The sequence below is a fragment of the Oculina patagonica genome, chromosome 6 (assembly GCF_052425735.1).
Source record: "Oculina patagonica isolate OP01 chromosome 6, crgOcupat, whole genome shotgun sequence".
In the NCBI taxonomy this organism is placed as follows: Eukaryota; Metazoa; Cnidaria; class Anthozoa; order Scleractinia; family Oculinidae; genus Oculina; species Oculina patagonica.
In genome coordinates, this window is record NC_135763.1 from 8104104 (window position 1) to 8130862 (window position 26759).

At 41.2% G+C, this 26759-nt stretch overlaps 2 protein-coding genes across 6 annotated transcripts in view; one reads left to right on the top strand and one right to left on the bottom strand.

Annotated features, from left to right (window-relative positions):
- The window catches only part of LOC144658471 (gamma-aminobutyric acid type B receptor subunit 1-like), a 31372-nt gene extending 29084 nt beyond the window's left edge, over positions 1 to 2288 (top strand). For all 5 annotated transcript variants that reach the window (XM_078518882.1, XM_078518881.1, XM_078518884.1 and 2 more), the window contains 2 exons: positions 9 to 341; positions 1261 to 2288. In XM_078518882.1, the coding sequence (XP_078375008.1) occupies positions 9 to 341; positions 1261 to 1380 (453 nt within the window). In that variant the 3' untranslated portion in view covers positions 1381 to 2288. The remainder of the gene's footprint in view (positions 1 to 8; positions 342 to 1260) is intronic.
- Positions 2289 to 2429: 141 nt separating this feature from the next.
- Positions 2430 to 26735, bottom strand: LOC144658456 (protein DOP1A-like). Its single transcript, XM_078518861.1, has 18 exons — positions 26152 to 26735; positions 24441 to 24793; positions 23673 to 23859; positions 19685 to 20542; positions 17675 to 18779; positions 16928 to 17163; positions 15720 to 15872; positions 15123 to 15238; positions 14405 to 14455; positions 13649 to 14067; positions 12747 to 13067; positions 10948 to 11815; positions 9530 to 9968; positions 8705 to 8896; positions 7859 to 8164; positions 6683 to 7059; positions 5820 to 6090; positions 2430 to 5099 (listed from the first exon to the last, which is right to left on the bottom strand). Exons 1-18 carry the CDS (start codon positions 26287 to 26289, stop codon positions 4311 to 4313), a joined length of 7179 nt encoding a protein of 2392 aa, XP_078374987.1. The 5' UTR covers positions 26290 to 26735; the 3' UTR covers positions 2430 to 4310.
- Positions 26736 to 26759: the final 24 nt, after the last annotated feature.

Below are 26759 nucleotides of genomic sequence, written 5' to 3' on the forward strand. Positions count from 1 at the left end.
TATTTCAGGTTGAAGATAATGACGATGACGTCATGGAAGAGCTACTGATATATCGATGCACCTCCAACTATTACATGACCTGGGTGATGTCAATCTGCGGCGTCAAAGGAATTCTGTTGATTTTTGGCGTGTTCTTAGCTTGGGAAACCAGAAATGTTCATTATCCCTCGCTGAACGATTCAAAGAACATTGGCCTAGCCGTATACAACGTTTTTATGTTTTCGTGTTTGGCCATTGTGGTCGAGTTTGTGGTCACTTATCCTCCTCTAAAGATGCTGGTTGCAAGATCGATCGTTCTCGTTGGGACCACATCTACAATTTCTTTGCTATTTGTTCCAAAGGTAAGAACGTGATCGAGGATTAATGTGTGTGCTCCCCACACCGAGGTGTTTAAATTTGTTTTGACTTCACGTTATATCGTACCCGGAGCTTATCTTGGACTGTTGGGAACTGGGTACAAAGCGCATATAGATTGCACTGAATCAGTGAATCAACCAAACGTATTGTTTAAGGAAAGCTAATTTTTTAACCGTGTTGAAATAAAGATTACCTACCTACCTACCTACCTACCTACCTACCTACCTACCTACCTACCTACCTACTACCTACCTACCTACCTACCTACCTACCTACCTACCTACTTACCTACCTACCTACCTACCTACCTACCTCATAAACGTAGGCAGGGTGAAGCACGGAAAAAAGCGTGTGTGCTTGCTTATTCCTATCACTGAGCGTAGTAACGAAAATCCAAAGTAAACGTGAATTACATTCAACACTTAAGTAAAAATCGTTCTAAAAGTTAATAAAAACAGTAGCGTTACGCTGCGCTGGGTGACATGTTATGTCATGTCGTGTTGTGTCGTGCTATTTCATGTCGTGTTCTTTTATGTGATGTGATGTTATAACGTAACTGGGCGATCTGGCCCCAGTTGTTCAAAGGGTGGATAACGCTATCCAACGGATAAATCACTAACCAGTGGATAGTTTAGTAAGTTTTGTATGACAGTTATGCACTGGATAGCGATTTATCCGGTGGAAAGCGTTATCCACCCTTTGAACAACTGGGCCCTGATCATTTACACGTAGGATATGATAGCCTCGTTGAGCTTTAACAGGCGCCCATTGCATTATGGGCTCCTGGCTTTTCTTTAGCTTTTGTTTTTAGGGTTAAATGGCTCAACAATAACGCTCCAATGCAAAGGTTTTCTCCGCGGGGCAGTTTTTATTACACTAACATTTCTTTTTGTCTTTTTACAGATTCTTCATCTCAGGAAAAATAACCTAGTTAACCCAGCCACAGAGCCGAGTGAAATCGGAACTTATGGAGCGTCTGAAGCAAATTCTGAGATGAGAATAGAGACTTACAAAGACTCCTGACAATAGCAAGGAATGACATTTTTTACACGTTCGCACATAACCAAAAAAAAAAACAATCAGTCAAAAAGCCGAGGCACGTTTCCCTTTCGTAAACAGCCGATGTCATTTTAGTAACAATAGCAACTCTCTTTTTTTACTTTTATTGATTTTTTTTCTGCCATAAATGCAGATTACAACCCAGAATCGGTCGCAGAACCTTTGGCATACTAAAATCCTTCCATCACCGCTACACCACACCCGGTTGATCTGGCAAGTCCCCCCAAAATGTAATTATATAATAATAGGTGCCTTTTTGACAGTCACAACCATAATAACTAACCCTAACCTAAGCGTAAATCTATCTAGGCACAATTTTTTCTAATAATCAGAGCAAAGTTTGAAGGCTTGTTTACCAATGATGGTATCGACTGTTCTAAGTGGCATCAACCGTTTTCAAAGGAGAAAGCAGCCAAGCCGACTAGAAGAGATTTCGAGAAAAGTCATCGAGCATTTTGCAACACACAAGAGCAAAATGTCCAAAAATTTCCAAAACACATCTGAAGGTTGCCAAGCAGCCTCGGAGTGCTAGAATAAAGACCGTAGAAGTTTAGGCTTGAAAAGCCCATACCAGGATTTTTTCGCACTTGCCTAATAATAAACTATTACTTAGTTTTTCCTGATTTGAAAGTCGTTTCGTAAATCGCAGAAAATAGATTATCGTTTCATATATAGCTCCTAAACAGGCTTACATCTGTAGAGAGAGGGGTTTATCAAACATTTATATATGAATAGCACATAATGGACGGTTGAAATTCTGTAATATTATTTATTTTTAACATCTCTGTAGACTGGTATTTATTGAATGCGAAAGATTTTGTACAAACGTGCATTTTAAGTGAAAACGGTGAATAAAATGTAGATTCAGAATAGTTTCTCAGATAGTCTCTCACTGGCTCCTCGTGCAAAGCCGAGGAAAGCGTTGCCATCGTCCCATTGCTTGCTCAGGTCACGCATTCTCTTGCATAAAAGGCCCGTTCGCAGGTCTAGTGAAAGACTAACGATTGCAACTCTTAGCAGATACAAAGTTTATGTACCATCATTTCTTTTCAAACAAAATTCTACTTGCTTCAATTTAAAATGCTTAGTGATGCCTTCTTGGCAGAACTTTTTCCCAACAACGTTCAAACCGTTGTGATTAAGTGACAAGATATTCCTCGGCGTTTTTCGCATGTTGTTATCGTGAAAACTTAATACCACCGCTTATTGTGGTCTCTTGGCCCTGACATAACCAGGAAACATTGTCGCGGAAACATAAGAGAAACCTAAGCCGGAGTTCGTAACGCGGAAAACATGTTTTGCAAGTAGTTTCCAAAGTATTTCAGACACTCTCTCCTGCTTCCTGGACAGAAGGTTTACTAGTAACCTTGGATTGGGAAAAAACAAGGGGCAATGGTTTTAAAGACAAAAATTGACGAAACACGAAGACATGTAGTAAAGTCGAAGAATACTTTACTTACTATTATTTTTATTCTTACAGGGTCAGACGCATACAAAATATGCTACGTTTAAAATAATTTTATCATTATTTTAAAATAAAATTCGTCCTAGTTCAAACACGATTTCGAGTTTAAGAAATTGTTTCCTACGTATCAATTTTTCTTAGTTCAACTATTCTATCCACAATCCATTTGTTACCTGTCCTATCATTGATTGCAAAATAAAAATAACAATGAAACGGAAGCATATAGCATATTAACATGAACGAGTGATTAACTATATTGTAGTCCGTCGTTGCATTACCTTACATAAATACTCGGCCTTATATTAAAATATCTAATCTTAGGCTTAAATAAATTTGAATGGCTTCTTGGAGAAAAATTCACAAAAGGACCATTTTACAACTTTTTACGTCAATTTTCTGCTTCTAATCTTTAAGACTTTTTTCTTCATTTTCTTCTAGTTCATGAACTTTCAAATATTTTTGTACTTGTAACTGTGATAAAGGCCGGGGCAAACGAAATCAAGAGTCGACGAGAATTGAGAATTAAAAGTTTGACGAGAGCTTTCTTCAATGTTGGTCGTCTATCGTCCACGTGCGATCGTACCATGGTTAGTTCTAACTATGATCGTACGAAACAGTTGACTGAATCTAAGGTCTGCTACCTCGTCCCCAGGCTTTTCTGGACATTTGCAATGGCGACTGGAGACGAGCCAGTGACATGTGCCTGTAAAAGGATCGAAAACTCTTGTCAGCTCTCGTTAAAATTTGATAAAACCTTCACGAGCGTAGGAGAATTGGCGATGAAACAAGACAGAAGGATAGTCCCAACTCTTCTCGACTCTTGTTACCGTGTAATCCAGTCCTTGAATTCTACCTACAACTAAAACTCTACAACGTATATTAATTTGTACACAAGATTTCAAATTCTACGGATTCTTTCCAGTTGAAACTGGCTGATTCTTGACTAGATTCAAATCTATGCTAAAAATTAGCAAGTTAACACAAACACGCAGGCACAAACACGCAGGCAGTACAAAGAAGGCTTCCCAGCGGCGGTAACAAGCATTTAACAATCCGGCAATATGGAATTAAATAGCACCAGCCAAATTTAAAAAATTCTTATAGCTCTAAGCTTTTACAGTTTTGCAAATGTTGTCATACAGTTAAATTGATGTCAAGTTAAGAAACGCTCTGGTTGTCTTTACGGCCAAGAAATCTAGAAATTTGAATTTTAGCGATAAAATGTTGCAAACGGTCCATTAATTACAAAAACAGGTTGGACGCACATTTCTTCTTTTAACATTATAACAATAGTACTTTCACGGACCCTCTATTCTTGCGCGCGCTCGCTATGACCAAAAAAGAAACGACAGACTAGTGCTACAAGAGGTATAAATATTTGTGATCCAGGTATGTTATTGAGCTCAAAGAGCGTCCTTCCTTGACAGATTTAGTCCGCAATAAGAGGTTCAAGGAAGTCTCTTTCCACAACTCGTTCCAACAAGCTTTTACCTTGCGGATTCTTAGACTTGCTGTTTTTGTCCCGAGAATCGCCGCAATTCTCGAACCTGTTTCTCGACAAACACTGAAAGAACGGAAGCAGTTGATCCAAAGACTTGATTTGATACATAGTCAGTAATGGTTGCCCAGATACGCGCTGTAGTTCCTCGAGATCGCCTTGATCTCTTCTCTTCTTTCTGAGCAATTTTTCCAGGCGAGCTATGTGAGGCTTAAAAACGGGAACCTTTTCCTCCCCTGCGGTCATGTTATACGCTTCGCCTTCAAACGCCCACCGATACAGCTGGAATTGCGATAGGTAATCACTCGGCAAAGCCTGAGAAAGATCGAGAAGTTTGCACACCGCTAGGTAAAGACCGAGCCATTTCTCCTGACTGTAGTTCACATAGCCGTTTGAGCCGAGCAATAATTCGGATATGACCATCCTTTGTTTGTGTGATTTGCCATCAGAACTCAGGTCACTCTCCATTTGAAGCAACACGTGTACAACTTCCGACACGATCGTGGGCCACAATGGCGTCAGGTGCTGCGCAGACATGCGCAATATCAGCACCCGAAAGAACAGGAAGATTTGTTCGTGGACGACTGGGGACTGGGGTAGCCTCAGGCTCTCAGCAAGGCGCTCTTGTATTTCAGGCAGAGCGTACTGGTACTGATCCACCTCGCTACAGAAAATTGTGAACGAAAGCTTCTTGAGAAGTTGAGCGCGTTGCTCCATTTCCTACAAACCAACAACAAAAAAGAACAAACAAAAACCACGTTAGCAACACTGGGCTTTACCTAAATTTTGAGAGAAAGTAGCCTGCGCAATTGAAGCGAACATGGGTGGGAGTTTTGAAATGAGGATCTCTGAAGAACAATGAATTCTATTAATCGTTTTCGTGGGCTTTATTTCAAACCATGCAAAGGCTGAAAGGCTCTGTTTAACACATCTTGAAAACAGGTACTAAACTAAAAGCTTTTTTTAAGCTGTTATCAGGATCTGGTGAACATGAGCTTACTCATAAATTTATGGTTTTGTAAGATTTGTAATGAAATCCTAGCTGTTTTCCCATTTTTCAAATGACCAACATCTTACCTGCCAAGCAAAAAGTGTATAGCACTGGACCTCTATCAACAATTATAGTCACCACCCGACGAGGAAGAACCGGAGGAAGGCGCCGCCGGAGGCACGCCGCCCCGGGGCGGACGGGGGAGACACCCACATACTGAGTGGGGGGGAGCGAAGAGGGGGGGGGGGGGGGGAGCCGCCGCCCCCGGCAAGGCCGGGGACAGCGAGCGACAGAACATTGTTAAAATAGTACATTCCTTCAAGTCTTCATAATTAAAAGAAATATTTTTGCCACTTGATGTCAGACAAGGTGCTACCATTGTAAGTGCAAAGAAAAGTGTTTAACACAAAATTGAACATGATCTCAAGATAACAAAGAGGACTTCTTACTTGTTCTCTGTTAGCAAAGATGTTAATGGAAGCACTCTGACTCAAGCCAGCCACGCGTGTCATCAGCTCCTTGAATGACGTGTTGTCTTGCGTCATCAAATTGTCAATAATTGTTCGCCAACTACCAATGCACGTGATGTCCATTTGAAAGAAATTCGGGTCCAGTAGCAGCTCCATGACCTCTTTCTTCCAAGCGCGCCGCGTGTACTGGTACCCACTCAAGGACGCTAGGAGGTTACAGCAGGCGCGGAAGCTCAGAACATTGTGTGGACTGGAACAACAAGCACAGAAAAAAAGCTAAATAGACCATATTCATGGTAGCCGTCATGATAGTTTTCAAATTATAATGCAAGTTAGCCATCAGTCTGGCAGGGGCAAACACTGCAAAGAAGAAAATCCTTAGAATATCGGCTCGTTTAAATACGTAGTGATGTACCTTCTCCCAAATCACTGAATGTTGATGTAACAATTATTGACTGTTTAAAATGATTAGTGTGTAATTGACTTGGTGACTACGCAAGCTGTTTATTTTCCACAAAAACACCGAAATTACCTCAAACTCAAAATATCATCTTCTATAATACTATAAGCATAGTACAACTTTGAAAACATTAGCAACACATCTAAGACACTGGTTAAAATTTGCCGATTTAGATACCATAACCCATCAATTGCCCAATTTGGATTACATCTGTAAAAATCAATATGGCGGCTCTAGTGAATACCGCCTATTGTGGGCCAGGGGGGGGGTATGAGAGAAGGCAACCAGACTTGAAGTCAGCAGATTGGGGAGGGAAAAGGTGCATCGAAACTTACAGCAATAATGTAAAAGGGCGTCTAAAGTCGTCGAAAGACTTTAATACCTGTGATTCTTGAGAAACGGTGTAACATTATACATAACAGTCGTCAGAAAACTCGTCATTCGTTCCTTCTCATCGCTTCCAAACACCATGTCCAAAACTGGGGCGAGCACCTCGGCTAACACGTACAGAGCCTGGGTACTATAACTGCTTGTATTACTGGTATTACCGCTGGGCACAGTAGGTGGCGGCACTGGAGGCTCGGCTTCAGAGACTTCCGATTCGACATTACTTGATTGGTCGTCGACGTTACTTGACTGGTCGGAGCCGCCGACTTCCGGTTGTGGGATGACAGCCAGTGTTCGTCGGAACCACGCGGCGTTTTCCAGAGACGATCCCGCCACTGTGTTGCACGCTTCGACGAGACGCTGTGTTATGTCCTGGTTGATTTAAAAAATGTGAGGAATTGGGAAATGACTTAAGCTTTATTGTATTATTGTGAGAGGCGCGGTGACCTTATGGTTAGTACACTGGACTCCGTATCGAGCGATCGTAGTTCGAGCCCTGACCGGGGTCATTTTATTTTACTTTCGCTTCATGCTCTGCAACCAAAGATAAGCGCCGGCCTGATGAGCACAAGAATCAACGAGCAAGGGACAAACCCTTCAATATTTCTTAGACTATCATTTTTAACTTCTTCCTGAGACGTTCAAGAGGAAGGAGCTTTGCAATGGATGGCAAATCTTGAAGAAAATAAGCCTTAACTTTATTCGCAAAAAATACACTTCATATATCGTGACAGCTGCCTTCGCGCTACTTTTACCTCGACGTGGATTTTGGACAGACTACGTGTTCCTGCCATTTGATCTGCAGCTAAGGGTGCGAGCTTTGCAATCTATTTCTGTTACATTTTCCGACTCGGTTTCAAACTATAATCATTCAAAGTTTAATTCGACTTTACCTTTTCATGTTCTGCAGCCCCCCCTGAGGCTGGTGAGCCACTGATGATACCGGAGGGAGACCACAGAGGTGGGGCGAGGACCGCGGGCGGGGAGCGAGAGCCGCGGCAGGGACCACCCCTCGACAGGAGGGACCCGCAAAACCAGCGGCTGTGACTTCCCTCTAAATATGGTATTTTTTTTTCAATAAAACCAGTTTGCACGCAACACAAATCTCTTGAAAGCACGGAGCTGGCCCTTTTATTCAGAGTGAGAATCGTAAATTTAAAACCTGTTTTACCTGTAACTCCTTTCGAACTTTCTTGTCCTCTTGTAAAGGGATATTCTGAACGTACGAGCTAAGAATGACCAGTAACAAGAACAGAGCTGGAGGGAAGTTGAGCTGAAGTCCTTCCTTCATGAGAGATAACAGAGAAGATCGCACCACAATCAACTGGCTTTCTGAGGCTTTGAGTAAATACTCGTACAGGAACTGCAGTATGTTTACTTCTAGGCCTGACTGAGTGGGCGTGGTCTTGTCTTTGCTTGTGACAACTTGGCGCACAATCTGTTTGACATTGTCAATCATGTCTTCCACAGACAACGCCTGTGAACAAGAACAAATTCTATGTTAACCGTTAAAAGCTCAGGAGCTAGTGATCTGAAATGTTGATTTTTCGCGACTAGGAGATATCTCTCGATACAACCAAATCTTCTGAACTAACTACATGGACAGCCACTATTTAAATGAAAGTTATCAAGGAGTATTTTCATGTGGTACTGTTTATTATGCTGTACAAGGTGGTTCTAACTTTTTCGTCTTTGGATGAAACCCTAGTGTATGACCATTTAAATGAAAGCTATTGAGCAGTACTTCATATTTAGATGTGGTACTGTTTATAATACGGTTCAAGGTGGTTCGTAACTTTAAAAGTCTGTGGATGAAACCCTAGTGTTTGACGATTTAAATAAATACCGTTGAGCAGCTATTCGATGCGGTACTGTTTCTTGTTTAATATGTTGTAAAAAAAATGTATATTTTTTACAATTTTTAAGACTGTTATTTGTATCGGGTAAGCCTGCATTACAGAAGTCTTATTCTTTTACTGCAAAACTATGGCTTCAACTAAGACAAAGATATTTCTACCTTGATAGCGTACACGATATCCACAACAATAATCTGTTCTTCAGAAGCCAATGGGATAGCTCTCGTTGCCTTGATCCCAGATCCCTCTCGCCTCCTCCGCTGGTACCAAACATCAGCGAGCGAGGCCAGGAAAACAATTGTGTGATTCATTGTGATTGGTGTCAGCAGTTGAAGAATTTGCTGTTGCACGGCCTGGAAATGAAGAAAAAGAAAATAGTGAATCAAACTGATGAAAATGAAATGCTGCACATCGGTAGATGCGAGAACTTAAGGCCCTGTCCACATTAACTCGAGTAGATTTGTAAACGGAGAAATTTAAAAACGCCGTACAAAATGTTTTCTGTCTTCATTAACCCGGGTAAATTTGAAAATGATACGCTTCATCGCACGCAGAGTTCGCCGGCCGACGCGCCGCGCCGCGGCAAAGCGAGGGAGGAGCAAGCAAACGAAGCGACGGGACGACGGGACGATCAAGAGAACCAGGCTTTACAGTGCACGCACAGAGCTATTCTCAAGCTAATTAAACCTTTTGTTTTGACAGAGATCACATGACTATTTGACGTCAGCGTTCTCATAAAGTCCAGTTTTCGCTCGATTTCGCCGTCCACACTACACCACCTAGCCGGCGTTTTTGAATTTTACCCACTTTGGAGAGCGATTTTGAAAAGTACTGTTTTCGGTGAGCGAAAACGCCGTTTTAGTGTGGACGGTTGGCCTATCCGGAGAAAAAAAGATGCGTTTTCAAATTTACCCGGGTTAGTGTGGACAGGGCCTTAAGCTTTTCAAATAAATGAACTCGAGTTCTCTTAGCGTTGCCATGCCTACCTTTGGGCTGCCCATCAAATCAAGCGGACATTCAGACGGTAGCCGTGGGCTGGTCGATTCATTTCTTTGTGGACTCCACGTGCTCCATACCGAAAACAGCGAAGACAATATCTTGGGCAGAACACTTAGCAGACCTTCCCGTGCGTCCAAAATGTGCTTTGGTACTTCTACGCTCGGCACATCACTGATGGGCGCGGACTGTACTGAGAATGCGTGCAGCAGATTGGTGAAGACAGAGCTTCCACCGGATTGGATAAAATCACTATTTACACCCACAGCAGGCGAGGAGTTGGACCGAGCGATCCGAGGCTTCAGAGAGAGGGCTGGTGACTGAGGTGCCGTGTTGTCACGCAAGCAGTAGTGACAAATTGACGCCAAGCTTTCCAGCATGGTCACCATGTAGTCTGGGGGAACGTTAGAGGCATCTGCTTCAGTTCGTCTATGAGTTGAAAAAAAAAAGGCTTGGTTAGCACCTCAAGTAGTCGCCTGAAACAAGAACAATCTGTCTAAAAACATTTTGCATCAGTATATTCAGATTTTTAATGTAAGTTTGACAACAGTAGAACACGCTGCCGTCACGTTTGGGGCGTTTTGCTGACCAGTTACCGTCCAGTACGTACTCTTCTATACAGTGGAAATTACGATTTCCTGAACCTTCCAATAAAACAAACCTAAGACTCGTTTCTGTTGGAATTGCCTCATTGGGTCGAGCGCTGAAAATTTTACCCTCACCCCCCTAATTTTTCGAACCAATTTTCGTTTCCTTTAGAGGTTCGAGAATTCGGGATTCTACTGAATACTTCATCTTTTTTTTTTTCCAGGTACGAAGTCTTTTCCAAATTTTCTTCTACTATACCTCCAGTCCTCCCCCCCCCCCCCCTGATGGATTCACTTTCTCCCCCTGCTCCCCGAATTAAATCCACCAAAAAAAGACAACAAAACCAGGGCGTATTATCGGAATACAGCAGAATCCCGATTTCTAGAAACATCTAAGGAAACGAAAATTGGTTCGAAAATCGAGAGTTCGAGAAATCGTTGTGGGAGAGGGGGTAGTATTCGAGGGCAAATCCAAGGGAAATGTCTGGTTCGAGCTATCCGAAGCCCCGAGAAATTGAGGGTTTAAGAATTCAGATTCTTCTGTAAATGTAGCTGATTTCAGTCCACTGCGCAGACTCGGGGGTTCGTGTGCGTGAACGTTACACTTCGGTGACAGCAACATGAAGTTTAGTCCGCCAAAGTCGCCAGAAATCGATGAGCAAACGTCGGTGAAAAGCGTCAGCCCACTCGTATATTGTTCTGTAAGGAACTGGCGAAGAAGAAAAGGAAGGTCGCGGAAGTGCCTTCCCGGGGGCCCTAAACATTGCAGCCGAGATGCGCAGTACGGACTGGAATTCATCTTTAAAGATTTTGGATTTTACCTTTTTCCCAACTCATCACTAATGCTTTTCCGAGAAGATCTCGCGTCCTTGTCTTTGATGTAAACAGTCGTCAGTCGTTCCAGAATCCTACACAAGTGCTCAGCCACAGGCACGACCCACGTGCGCAGATGCATTCCCATGTGTGACAAGCACGTGATCACAAACTGCAACCACTCATAATGCATATCGGGCTCATCATGCCTGAGCCCGTGAAGAACCGCTGACATTAACATGCCTTGCTCCGCTAAAGGCTTTCCGGGAATGTACCGATGAGCGGACTGCGTAACTTTCGTGTCTCCGGAAATCTTCGCCGGACTTTCGGGCTTGCTCGGGGGCGGAGTGCCGTGGCTGGCGGCGTTCTCTTGAGAAATGGCTACAGCGCTTTGGATGTTGGACTCGAGAATGAACACCGACTGAACAAGCTTAACCAGTTTGACCTGAAAAGCTCGCGCTTGTGATTGGCTAATTTCCGAGCTGACGGGTATATGACTAGATTTCAAGGTTGGCGAGGGGGACTTGCTGGAAGTTCTTACTCCGGTTCGCTCGTACAACGTGGAAAGAAGACAATGAAGCAAGGCTTTTTGAACTTTACAACGCGAGAACATGTCACTAATATACGTCCCAAATCCAGCACCGCTCTCCTTCACAACTTCAACGAGTTGCCACATAACACCTAACAGAAGTTCTGTGCTTGCCATCTGTACCTGAACATTGCCGTCAATGTCTTCGGGCTGTACTTGTAGGTGACTGGAATACTCGCTTCTGATGAAGTACAAACCGACAGATATGAGCACTTCAAGGTACTTGCTGGTGCTGGGCTTGAGGTAGATCAAAGGACCTCCGAACAGTCGCGCACTGTGAGCAGGGCCTGGAAAGGGGCCAAACGTTACAAGTGAGAACATTCATAACTGCCACAGACATCAGTTTTCACAATTTCCTAATTTTTCTCTGACGAAATCAAATTTCTCTGACCAAAAAATGCAAAAGGTCAGATATAGTTGCAGCCTCGTTCCTCCATTTCAAAAAGAAAAACATCGCTGAAGATCTCGTAGGCCTGAAATATTTCTTCCAGCGGTGATATAATTTCAGTTTTCCCTGACTTTTCTTCAGTGTGTCAATTTTCACGACTCAAAATAAAATTCCTTGCTTTTTCCTGACCTTGAAGAATTTTATTTTTCCCTGGCCATTTCCTGACCTGTGGCAAACCTGACTCATTGTATTTGTATAAGAAGACGAAAGTATGCCTACGTTGTACATGGCACAGTAAGTAAAACTACTTCTGGTTTATCCAAAACAGCAATGCCATAGAAACTGTCAATAATTCTGCATTTGACCTCCGTTAATTGAATTGTTTCAAAAACAAGAGTCTGACCCCGGCTTATTTTTAGGATGGATAAAGACAGTTTATAGAAGTAATATTTTTTTTTTAAAGGAGAAGCCACGAGCCAAGCGGCCCACACTGCCGGAGCTTATCCCAGTTTCCGTAGCATTAAGCGGCTAGGAATATTTCTACTCCTCCCTGAATGGGATGCTAGTCCATTGCAGGGTTTCCCCCCAGCATTATGTCGCCGGTACCCATCTATACACCTGGGTGGAGAGAGGCACTATGAGAGTAAAGTGTCTTGCCCAAGAACACAACACAAGTGACCCCGGTCGGGGCTCGAACTCGGACCGCTCGATCCGGAGTCCGGCGCTCTAACCATTAGGCCACCGCGCCTCCCACCTGCACGGTAAATCACGAACCAATTGTTAAGAAAACCTGTTAATCCAGCAGGCTTCCAAAATATGTTTTACTGTACCTGTCGGCGAAACAGGGCTGTCGTACAAAGTGCCATAAAATCCCTTCCCCAGTAGGGACCGTCGGTGCCTGATCAACAGCTCCTTGATCTTCTCCTGGTGCGGCGTGTTCGATGAACTGATGCTTGTGGTGGATGAAGCGCACACGAACTGGTGAGGCGCTCGTGTCAGGATTGTTTGTAACGTGCTGAAGGCGTATAGAGTCAGTTGAGAGTCGTAATGTAAGATGTACAGCAGTTTGTGTTGGTCCAGCGGGTGGACAAGCGATCTCCGTGGGGGAGGGGACTGTGGGGCTTTGTTTGGTAAGTCTTCTTTGTCCTTTCCTGTAAAGAAATGGTGAAAAATCTCTGAGATCGCATACAGTTTGTTTCTGATAACTCTTCTCTTCATATAGATATTTGCAATCTTTCCATTTGCCAAAATACAGAAAACAACAAAAATGGTCAAACAGGCCTTATCCACAATAACGTCATATGCACAAAATTCACTACCAAGCCTCGTTTATGCGAACTATTCTCAACCCTCCGCCACCTTCATGCAGTTTTCATGTGGGTGTTCTTTTCATTTTTCCTGCTTTGGGAATTCGTTTACGATAAAATTTACAAGTTTGCACGAGGCTTGTTGGTGAAACTAGCCAGTCTGATGTAAACATGCGAAAGGGCTTTTGGAAATGTTCACTTTCAACGGGATAAATGATCGCTTTCTTTTTATTTAATTTATGTGCCCGGCAAAGCAGCAAAACGGTTCTTGTGGACATAGCAAGGATTTCAAGATGTCAAAGGTTTTATGCGATCAAGAACGCACAACTAGCGTGAGTACAAACTTTTTAGGCATTCGCCAAGTTTGTGACAAGGCAAGCAAATAAAACTAATGCAAACAATAAATAAAAAAAGTAAAGCTGGACCTTTTTTCGGTTCATTTTCTTCGTTTTCGTCGTCTGCCTCAGCTCCATCTCCGTCAGTATCCGTCGAATGTTCGGCTTCACTCGGCCCACTCGGACTAGTGGTTTTACTGTCGTCCGATTCCCGAGTTTTCGCCGAAGTAACGCTCGGTTTTCGCTTGGCCCTTTCGTTATGTTGTTTGGGTGAAGTTGCAGTTCCGATTTCTTTCGGCGGATAGACCTTAACGTTGTTAGACGTTTTCTTTTCGGCTTCTTGTGCATTGGACATTTTCATGGCTATTTTGGAGTCGAACAGGGAGTATAAATAGTGGATTGAAACTCGTGCAGTGATTGGATGAAGTAGAAGTAGAAGAAGTGGGTCGATAATTCGCCCCAGGTCCCCGTGTTGCAGAGCATGAGCGAGCCAGTGTTGCGTCAATACCCTGGGGAGAGGAAACAGGGTTAAAGGATTATTTTTTTTAATACTTTGCTTTATGTAGATCAAAGCCACAAAAAACTGCAACATCCACGGCTTGTGTTTTACAAACATTTATTTTATTCTGCCAACACCCTGGCTCACGCGGTTTATTTTTCAAAGAAACCCAGAGAAATGCAAGGTATATCAACGGACTTTTGCTCAAATATACGCGATTTTTGCAACTGTTCTAACATTGCACTCTTAAGTAATCCTTAATGCAATTTAACTTCATATATTTAGGTACTAGTTGTAATGCCGGAACAGTTAAAGTTAATCGAAACGTAAACCTCTCTTTGACTTACCTTATCTCTGGTTCTTCATTTTGCAGGCTGTCGAGCATGATAAACAGCGCCCTAAAATCAAACTCAAATTTTCAAAATTTGTACAAAGCTGATTGAAGAATTAAAGTTTAAAGGAAATATTGTACGCATCCTCAGGTTGTTTCCTAATGGCTGTCGACAGATTAAAATCACAGTCAATACATCTGAGCAAACACAGCAAAATGAAATAACGCAACGCCAACCGGAGCCAATGCCATTCGCGAGAAAAAAAGGAGAAAAAAAAAAAAGTGAAACCAGCGCCAAGCGAGGGAAAACGTGCAACCGGTGCCATGCGCGGGAAAACGTGAAACCGGTGCCAAGCGCGGGAAAACGCGCAGCCGGTGCTTAGCGCGGGAAAACATAAGTAAGCCTGATTGGTCCTGGTTTTCCCCCTGATTGGTTGAAAAAATCAGAATTTTTGCTCTGGTTGGTTGGAACGCATCACATTAACGACATCGGACGATCAGTTGAACTGCAACCATTCTAACTCAACGAAACAACAGTAAAGCCGAGATTTAACACTGAAGGAACATTTATAATGCCGTTAATTTAATGAATGGTATCGTAATGATGAATCGCGGAGCTCTCTAGCCAGAGCGTGGAGTTTTCTGTTGCCCTAGAAACAAAAAAACACACACACACACACACACACACACACACACAAAACAAGACAATCCACAAAATGCTACAGGTAACTTACCTGTCAAGGGTTCGAAATTCTCCGAGTCTCGATGATCTTCCAGAATCTTGAATGACGACATTCCTAGCGACATGCCAGAACACAGCGAATTTCCAGTGACCCTGCAAAGACACCTCCTATAAAGATAAGATAATGAGGATTACAAAAAGATCGGAGCCACAAAATACATAAAACAATGACCGGCCAAATAACTAAAAATTCTGTAGCTTCAAATACAGAGCCTGGGTAACAATAACAGCGATTAGTTTTTAGAAGAAACTACATGTATTGCGTCGTGTCGGTGGGCAGCTGAAAGCAGTTTGAGTGTTTTGTTTTTTTAAGAAAAAAAAAACTTGAGTGTTAATGATAATACAATTGTTTTGCAAGTTTATTATATTCCTAAAAATATTGAAGATCCGATACAAGGATTCATTGTAAGAAGATAAAAAGCGTTCTCTGGTAAAATGTTTTAAAAATTATTAGCTTTCGACAGCCAGACTGCTGTCTGCTGTATCCGTCGAAGACAGCAGTCTGGCTGTCGAAAGCTAATAATTATTATATTCCGTTGAAAATAAGGGATATGGAAATACTATGAGGTAAATACGATTTGTTATTTACCTTTCTGATATCTACCAGTGAATTTCCAATGACGTTTGCACACAGTGAAGGAGACGGAGTCAAATTGTGAAGCTGTAAAAACAGTTGAACGATCCTATTGTGGAACTGGGTTGTGTCTTCTTTAAGGTGATCCCACAAACTCTCGGCTATCACCTGTTTTTCAAAAAAAAAAGCATGTTACAAATAAAAGGTGAATATTTCTTGAAATATTAGCGTTGGGGCTAAAGAAATCAGACTAGATTATTTTACTCTGACCACACTGAAACTCTCAGTATATACCAAATTGAAGAAACGTTGACCCTATGAAAAGCATAAACATGAGTAAGGATGGTTTGGGTAGGATTGTATTTTATTTTTTTTTTTTTTAATTTTTTTTTTTTGTTTTTTTTTTTTTTTTTTTTTTTTTTTTTTTTTTTTTTTTTTTTTTTTTTTTTTTTTTTTTTTTTTGGTTCTTTGTATATATCTTAGACATTGAAGTGTGCAGTATAGCTGTAGATCATGATATTTATCGGTCTTGCTGCGTGTGTTTTGTTTTTCCACTAGTCTGTTGGGCGAGTTAATATTCAAATTACGATTAAATTGTAGTGATATTAAAGGGGCTATGTCACGAAATTTTAGGCAATTTCGGCTCTGACCAACTGGTCATAGAATTAAATACAAAATCACAATAACGGCTTAAAACTGTAGAAGAACTCAAAATAAACACAGAAAGGCCAAAAAGGGACATGGATGGGCAACATTCGAGAAGATTAAAACGGATTGCGTTCAGGTAAACTTAAAAAAACGTCGGCCCGACTTTTTTCAAGTTAATCTCAATTTGTATGAAGTGACATTCACAATGCTCGAAAATCATCTTTGTTTGTTATGTGACCGTGATATTGGCAATAAAAGACTTTCGCTCTGCCAATTTGAAGTTTAGAGCTCTCAATTAACAAACATACTATGTAAATAGAATTACCTGAAATACCGTGACCATGCCCCTTTAAACACTAATAAGATAACCACGGATTATATTTATTTCGGTGAACGATTTTTTTTTTTAATCCGAAAACCAGACCTCGAACGCGCCACTATTAAACCATTTGCTAGGCGTGTTTATATCTGTGCGCTATCGAGCGGAGTCGGAGAATAAATTGGGTTTATAACAAACACACATTTCGCATAACCAAACGCATAAACAAACGTTTCAAACAATTTCCAAACTATACCTCGTATAAATCCGACTTTTCAATCACCCCTAGAGACTGCTGGGAAATCATTGGGATGACCACCACGGGCGCGGAAGGCCTGGGTCCATGGGCGTGGCCAGCACTGACTGATAACGTCAGGTTGATCAAGTCAAGCAGTGTTCCTACAGCGGAGCTTTGGATGTCAAACTCGCTGACCTCAAAACAGCACATAATTAACGACTGCAGCCATTCCGGGAGATTTGACACCTTGGAGGCTTGAGAGTGAAACAAACAAAAAGAAACACACTTTGAAAGAGCTATACAGTAACAAGTACACAACACATAATACTGTCTGAGTACTGTGTTTATAAGTATCAGGTATCACATTCTCATGGTCAACGTTAAAATGAATGTATACCAATCAGTAGGTAAGTCTGGCCGATCAGGTCGAAGCTTATCCCGGTTTCAGTAGCATGAAGCGACAAGGTTGGAGTATTTCTACTCCCCTCTGGCTGGATGGGATGCTAGTCCATCGCAAGGGTTACCCCCAGCAATAATCTCGCCAGAAACCATTTATACACCTTGGTGGAGAGATGTGTCTTGCCCAAGAACACAAGTCAACGCAGTGCCCCAGCCAGGGCTCGAACACGGATCACTAGATTCGGAGTCCAGCGCACTAACCATTAAGCTACTGCGCCTCTCTATACCAATCAGTAAATAAAAGGGAATTTATCGTTTGAGTTTGGGAATGAGAGGGAGGCGGGTGATAGGGTCAGTGTAACACACCTTCGTTTTTATCAGCTGTTGTTTTCTGCGATTCGGAATCTTTTCCACCCCAGACTGGAAAGCAGGACAATTCCAACAACAGTTTACATGCTGACACGAAAGCCTCGGCGCAATTCTTGGACGATTGCATTGACCTGAAGGCAGAAACAAGCGCGGTCGGCCCAACAACATTTCTTCGCACCCTCAGAGTCCCTTGCGTCTTACAGGCGTCCTCAGCAAGTTTATCTCTCGTAGCATTACTCACTTCTTCTATCTGTTTCCACATACCGTCGCTTACGACTCCGCTAGCTCGCAGCGCCGTGTAACATTCTTTGTTCATTATCCCTTGAGCACTCACGTCGCTGAGACAGAGCGAGTTGACGTGTTTTAGCACTCTCTCCACGACAAACTTCGCAAAGAAATACTGAAAATACTTGACACAAGCTTGTATGAGAGAAGGTTGAAATAGGCGCTTGGCGTCTTTAGACAACATGTCTTCTCCGGACCTGACAAGAGTTTTGTCTTTTCGACTTGAATCTTCTTCGCTGCTCGCAGGATTCACAGTGTTCAACTCACTTGAGGATTCGACCTCATGGAAGTCGCTCCATTCATCAAGCTCGTCTTGAGTATCCTCGGTATTGTCTGCTGAATCAGTTCCAACATCACGTTGCTCTGTTATTACATCCAATTCTTGTTCATTCGACGCAACAACGACTTCTTCTGTTTTTGTGTTTTCTTCTTCTTCATCGGTCGCTTCACTTTCAGCCTTTTCGTCCACGAATACCTCTTGAGAACTTTCCAATGATTTTTCGGGAGGACGATCATCTTTTTTGATGTCTTCCACATTGCCTTTTAAGTCGATAACACTCCATTCATTCAGCTCATGCTCCGACGAACCTTCGAACTCCTTTTTACGATCTTTACCCTCAGCGGACCACACTGAATCGTTCCTTTCTCTGTCTATGGCCTTCATGGAAGGCATTACCTTGGAAAGAAGTCTGGAACAGAGACAAATTCCTTCCTTAACATCTTCCAATGTCATTGTCTCGCAGCGTTTTGTCATTTCGATTGTTATCTTGCGCAAAAGTTCCGGCCAGTGTTCTGTTTGGATCTCCACATCAGCTTCCTAAATTTGAAAAGAAACAACAAAAAAGAAAAATTACTTAGGGCTTCTTTACATGAGAGCCGAGATGAGTTTCGTCCCGGGATGAATTTCGTCCCGGGATGAAAAAATTCATTTTACATGAGCGTGTTCATCCCGGGATAAGTCGTCCCGCCCGAGTTGAATTCATCTCGCCCGTGCTTACATAACATTACATTTCATCCCGGGAAGGACTGTTTACATGGGGTTGTTCGTCACGTTTCATCCCGGGATAACATTTCATCCCGGTGTTTCATCCTGGGATGAACTCATCCCGGGACGAAATCATGTATCATCATGTAAACAGCAACAAGAAAATGGCCAGACACCGAGATGACTGAATTCATTTCGGGACGAAAGTCATCCCGGGACGAAAACTTTCATGTAATGAGGCCCTTGGTAACTGTATACGGGGGTCCAGATGTCCTCTACGTGAAGGCAAATCTTGATGGCGAATCTTCAAGGAAAAACCTGTATCAGTGTTAGACAGAACAAATTTTTTCAATACATTTTAAGGCCAGCAGAAATTTAGCTCTTTGTGGAGTGCATCATTAGGAACATTTTCAATTCTCTGCATTTGGGAAGGGGCGTTTTCTTTTTCAGGTTAAGATTGGTTTTTGATACAACTTTCAGGCAAATTTATATATCTTATTAGACGTTTTAATGTGTAGTATCGCTGTTATTTGATGGGTTGAGACGTGTAGTTTGGCTGTTCTAGTGATTAACACAAATCGGTAGTGAGGCGTACATGTATACCTAGGACCAAATGCTTTGCAAACAAAAAGTTCTCAATGGAGAGATGATTGATGATATGATTGTATAGGGCATTAGTGCTTCACGCTTTTAAGACCGCTAATGTTTCCTGACAAAAATAAAAATAGTCAACATACCAGGGTAACAACATCCAGAATAAAATCCGTCAAACGAAACACTTCTGAGCAGCTGGTCACAGACGGTTTAACAACAAATCCCCTACCCTTGTAGTCTGCTTGTTGAACTCCATTAACACCCTCGCCTGCTGACGGCGGTTTGTCGCACTCAGAAAGCAACTTAGCTATGTACTCCCACATGAAATAAGGCTCAAAAGCGTTGAACAGCAAGTTAGCAGTTTTAATCAGTTCATCTATCAGCTTTGTCTTCGCAGACGCGGTTATAGTCGCACCACTATCAGGAATCACGCTTTCGATCGAATCTCTTCGATCACTTTCTTCAAAGGCTGCCCCGTTTTCTTTCAGTACCTTACACTGATTGTACAACGCCCTGAAAACATCGAGTAACACGTCCTCTAGGATCGATCCGCCAATTTCTGGTTTGTCCAAAAGGCTGATTAGCAATCGAAACGGTTTCAGAACTTCTAATCTCTGCGCTTTCTTTGATCCATTCGTATCTCCTTTGTCGACAATGCATTGATTCTGAAACACTTTCCTGACAGCCTCGATTACAAGCGGCCTCGAGTGCAAGTTGAAGAAGGTCTCCACAGGCCCCTCCGCGTCACTACTGCAAACACTATCTGTTCTCGACAATGTTTCATTCTTTGCTGAATTTGTGCCCAGAAGCCAGGTGTATAGACGTCTGTTTAAAGACATGTCTCTTCGTAACAACACTTCTAATGCAGCTGCCACGAGGGTTACCTTTTCATTGGGCGACAGATAGCTCGAGTCCACAGGAAGGAAGGCCAGGAGAAAATCAAGCATATTCCGCTGGACAAGGATACTGCTGTCTCTTAGAGCGACATTGACTGCTTGAACCTGGATAAGGTTGTAAGATTTAATAAGAGAGAATGGGAAAGGTTTCTAGTTCATATCTTAAGTGTTTAATTGTTGTGAACCTTGCCTCTTAGTAGTGAATAGTAGTAGTGAAGGGGTACTTCGCAAACTGTCGGGGAAAAGCAATAATTCTAGGCACAAAAACTGATGAGTTTCTAAGCTTAAACCCTGGGGGGGGGGGGGTACCCAAAAAGATTTGTACGGGTTGGCTCCACCCCGAGCTCTTACCCCTTACCCTTTTATATACAATTTTGCCAGAAATTGTACTCCTTTCGTATACCTTTTAATGAAAAAAGGTACCCCTTTCATATACCTGAAAGTCATGGTACAGACTTAAAACATGACGTTTTCTTGTCATTTTCACATAGCGCTCAATAAATTGAAATAATACAGCCATAAATTGCATCTGTTCTAAGTATTTTAATTAAAGGCCCTTTCAAAAACCTAAATGACAGATTTCCATATCCTTTCGTATACCTAAACTTGTGTCCCTAACCTTTTATATACCTGAAGCCTGAAAAAGGTACCCCTTTCGGGCGGAGCCTCCCCGTATAGGCCATTATAGGGAGTACCCCCCCCCCTCCCGGGGCTTAAACAGAAGGACTTTATTGCCTTGTGCTACAAAATCTGTAGAACATGTACATGTACATGTACATGCATGTGTTGTAGTTTGAAGTGAATTTCAGGTCAAAATGATCTGAAACTAGTTTGAATTGTATTTTTTTTGTTTAGGCATTATGGTAATAAATCTAGAACAAAGGAAAATATGAAACAAACTAGTTTGAAATCATTTTGACCTGAAATTCATTTTAAACTACAGTGGAAACCCGATATAATGATCCTCGATATAACGATATTCCCGGTATAACAATGAATATTCTAAGTCCCGGCAAAAGTTACAGTAAAATCTGAGACAGAACCCCGATATAACGATCTTCGATATAACGATATTCCCGATATAACGATGAATATTTTATGTCCCGGCAAAAGTGGGAATTTAGTGGACTAAACGCAAAATCTTTCCCGTTATAATGATATTATTAGTACACAGTCAGATTTTAAGCAAAGCATTGCATTTAATACAATAATATTTCAGTAATCGAGTAATCTCTAACATTTCTGTCTACAGCTTTGTACAATGATATACGAAAATGATACTGTGTTCTTAATGCCTCTGATTTTCTATGCAAGCTACCGAAGCTGTAAAGGCAATGAGAGATTTTGTAATTACGTTTGAAGATTCAGGCGAATGAGAGAGAGAATTTCTTTCCTTTCTCACGGCGATGGAGGACGTGTTTTTAAGACCCCAAGTTAAACAAATGAGGCAAACCAAACTGAAGGAATACTTTCAGGAATGAACATTCAAGTGTCTGTTGTTCTTTTTTTTTAAAAAAATAACAAAGCAAAAAACAAGGAACGCGCAAACTTGATAAGTAAAGATGAAAACAGTTGCAACTTCAAATGTTTAAGTTTAGTCAGCTTTGTTGCACATGTACAATTCACACCACAGAATTTACTGTGTAAACTTTGAAAACTTCTAGTGCTTTGCAAACTGTTTAAGGACATTGCTGCATGCTTGAAATGTTACATTTGTGAATCATTTGATACTCATTACAAATGTAGTTAAATAATATGAACATGTTTAAAAGTTTACCCTGATTTAACAATATTCTTGGTTATTTTACAGCCATATCATTATATTTCGGGAGATTCAATATAATGATACAATTTAACTGCTCCCTTGGCACATCGTTATATCGGGGTTCCACTGTATAACATGTGCAATATACACCTGTATGGGGCAATAACTTTTATTATCACATATATAGCGAGAATTTTGGGCAATAAATCTCCCAAATAGATTTCTATATTTGCTATATTTCACATGTGAGAAAAGCGATACGTCCAATCAGCTTCGCGTATAGCTTTCTTCACATGTGAAAAATATAACCAATCAGCATCTAGAGTGGAACGACCCAACCAATCAAAGCACGAGAACTCAAATGGTTTCCAACGAGGTTGAGCAAACAGCGAGTGGCAAGTTTGTTCCCTACGGCAGTTTATGCTTTGAAAATAGGGCTACACGGTTTGTTCCTTTAAAAAACTTTGTCTTTAGAGTACTTTATGGAAAGGCAAGCAAACAGGAACTCGCTAAGCAAAACCGAAAGAATTCAGTAATGAGATTATAACGATAAAAATCATTCTTCAAAGGCGGAGCGAAGACAAGCGAAGTGTCGATAAGTGAAAGCGAAGACAAGAATTTCTTCAAAACTTACAACACATCCGCGGACTTTCTAAGAATATTCAAGCACTAGCACCCTCGGGAACACCATGGTAAAGTAGATTGCATTTTTGAATGTGGATTTGCGTCGCAATTATTGCCTAATTAACCGACTCCTTTTGTGTAATATCGCAATTTTGTTCAAAATTTGCCTGCGTGTTTTAATAGTTGATTCGCTTGTGGCGACGCTTCCTCGATGCGATAACAAAACTTTTGCTTTCAAAAAGTAACGCAATGTGTTTAATTAAATAACGTTTTTGCAGAAGATTTTGTCGGCAGTAAGCGATGTGCATTTGCCTGCTTTGTTTTTCCTCCCGCTAGGTCAAACTGTAATATGTCAAAGGTTTATGTATTACTTAACATGAAAAATCGCGTAAACTTTACAATGCTTGAATTCTCGTTATATATATAATAAACAAATTACAGCATAGAAAGTGCTTTGTACGGATTTTTATTCACTCGTTGCAAAACTTTGGAAAACTAACTCGTTCGCTTCGCTCACTCGTTCGTTTTTCCAAAGTTTTGCAACTCGTGAATAAAAATCCGTACGTCGCACTTTCTATGAAGTAATCTATATCTACCCACTTCATAGGCACGTAATGCGTACACACAGCTATATACAGTCTCTCTTCCTTTTTTTCCTTTTCTTATTTCTTTGCCATTTTTTCTTTAAACAGTTCAGTCCTAAGCTTATTTCTAAGAGCCACAAAAACAGGAAAATTATTCAAAGGCATGACCATCACCAGGAGAAAAGTTACACCTGCATCCATTGCTCTGTGCACGCATTGCATGCCTGTGATGGAAACAAATTAATTGAGTATTGATACTTACTAAGAGAGGGATGTCATTTCCTAAGAGGTATTTTTGTTTTCCAGCTCCTTTCTTGTTAAGTCTCGTCAGTATAAAGGTGATAGCTGGCAAGCGAATGCTGGCTGATGAATAAATACATTCCCACAGAGTGGTGTAGAAAATACTCTTGTCTGTGTTTTCACTGAAGGAACCCAGCAGTGAAATAGTCCTGTGTAAAAGAAAAAAAGTGAGTTACAATAGCTGGCTATTTTTGCTAAAGAGAAGATGTACACTTAATAATGTAGTGGGTTGCCTGTGACTGGGAGGGTGTCCTGCACATGCAGGAGAAAGAATGCAATTGAACCTCAAAGGGATACCAAAGGGACAAGGAAGAGTTATGGAGATGTTAAAATTACAGAGGTAGAGTTTATATGAATTTTTGCCTCTCTCGGACCAAGTAAACTGTCCCTAATAATAAATATAGGAAGATGTCTGTATTATAGTGTCCATAAGGAGAGGTTTGACTGTACTTTGGTTAGTTCATGTGCCTTCCATGCATTTCAACCCATTTTGAACTAAGTCATGTGGTGCCTATTAGCATGACCAGCATACTACAATGTACATTTTGTCTTTCCAAATCGAAAAAAAAAAAACTTTCTTCCACCTCCCTCCCTCACCTCCCCCCCTCACCTCCCCCCCTTACACACTTAAATAAACGTACCAATATGCATTGAAACAAAAACTCCCCTTGCAAAAATTCCTTGCTAAGTGGTACTTACAAGTCATTTTTCACCTACAGTTTTAACAAACCTGTCAGTATATTCAGATCCTTCTTCAATTCCTGGCAAAAGTCCCAACAGTAGTCCTGATAGACCAGGAAGCAATGCTTTCCCGAGTGGAAGGAAATAGTTCTCATACATTGTCATCAACACAGGCCTAGTCGACATGGCAGCATTTCCCAATAATGGAAAAAGTCCAGCACTGTAAATGAATAGATCCTGTGCAAGGCCTTTGTGGCCAATCCGTTTGAAGATAAGTTCGTAAGTTTCCAGCGCTTTGAGATGAACACCACTCGGTAGTGTTGGGTGCATGCATTGAGCGAGTCTTTTTCCAATGGTGAGCTTTCTTGGCAGTACTTTGAATTTTGTGTGATTTTGTAACACCTAAAAAATGTTACTTAAAGTTAATGATCATCCAACCCTCCAAGTTAATTTTCTTTCCTTAGTGGCCATTTGGCCACCGACTGCTCAAGTTTGGTCGCCAGAGAAAAATTTTAGTCGCTAAATCAAGCTCGCGTTTTCAATCCTTCTTCTCAATTTTAGACACCAGGCTGGTGACTTTGGTTCCAATTTAGTTAGTTGCCAGCTTTAAAATTTTAGTCGCCATGGCGACTAGAATGGTCTTAACTTGGGGGGTTGATCCTTCTTAAACAATAATTAAGAAATAGAAATACTTTGTATGGTGCACAAGCAAGGCAGGAAGTTTGGAAGAATAGCTTTAGTCGTGGTTTAAATTTGTGTTTAGTTTATTTTTTTTCAAACCAGTTTGATTTTTATTTTTCATTGTCTCTATTCATTATATCATAATCTGAAACAAAGGAAAATAAAAATATCAACCTGGTTTGAAAAAATGTTAAATCAGATATAAATTTCAGCCACAATAGCCCTTATTCATGTTTATGTGAGACAAGTTGATTTCAACAGCCAAGCCTCAGTTTCAAAGCCATAAATTTAACATCAACAACTTCCCAAAAAAGCAAAAATGGCAAGAATACCCAGTAAAGTATAGTAGGCTTAGGCTAAAAGTTTGAGAAAAACAATTGGCGTGAATTTTGAGCAACTGACATAATATGCAGAAGGCCTTTGAAAGTTGCAGTTTACGTTGCATTCTTTTCTGGTCATACATGTACATTATATCAACTTATAATAATATGTCCCGCAGACCACTTTATTTTTTTAAAAAAAAAAAATAAGACAAACTCTATTTATTATTTGAACACCGTAATCAATATTTTTAAAATTCTGCTAACATAAAAAAAACATTTGTCACACTTGTCTCGGTTTTTGACATGTAGACCTTATTATGGTAACAGAGCTGAAATTAGTGTTTGCATGTCAAGCTCCAATGTCTATGTTTTTCTTGAAAAGGTACTTCCTAGCAGACGCAAAAAAAAAAATGTATAGTAATTTGAACCTACAAATTGTAGTTAAATGAAAAAGCTCCCACCTACACAGTCACCTACAGCATGTGACTGCTGCTCAGAAGGTCATGGATTGGACTCCCAGTCATCGAACTTAGAATAAAATTATTCCTTGCTGAGTTCAGCTTGTAACTACCTCTGATTAATTTAATTAATGCATGTACACGGTATCATTCTCATTTGTACAAAAATAAGCCATTACCATGCGAATAGTTCTTTTGCCGACGTTGTTGTTTGGTCGCAAACAAGGAAGTAACCGTTTATCCTGGCCGCCCGCCTTATTATGTAAAAGATAATTTTAGTTTACAGTAATAAGCTTACCTTGTTTAATTTTCCAAGAGCAGAAATTAGATCCGCCCACTCACTGGAATACTCGAAGCTCCTCAGCGCTTTTTCGACAGCGTTGATGAACTGTCGGTACTTTGAGTCGGATAACAGCTCCAGTTCCTCGGCATTCATCGTGTTACAAGCGATTAAACATCAAAACGAATAATCAATGGCGACAGTTCTCGAACGCCTTTCGTATGCGAGTATAGTACAAGTATTTTCCTGGCAGAATTAATTACACACAAGTAGTTAACGAATTAAACACGATCATACCACAAGCTGATCATAAGAACGTTGGAAAATATCAGTCCTTGAAATGTCCGACCATACGTGCGATATTTGTCTTGTCAGGCATAGTTACGGCAGTGAAAAGGAAACATCCACAAAATTAGCCCAGGTGACGTCATGGAGTGATGTATGACTCGAACTCTTCTTCGATTGATGTTCCGGTAGAATCACTAATCAACAGGATGTATCTTCTCTATCTTTTTACCGGAAGATTACCAAGAAACGTTGTCGCCTGTGGGTTGAGGAGATATCAAAAATATTGCTCTATAAACATAACCTTTGTCTCCCTGCCTCCGCCATCTTGTTCAGAAATA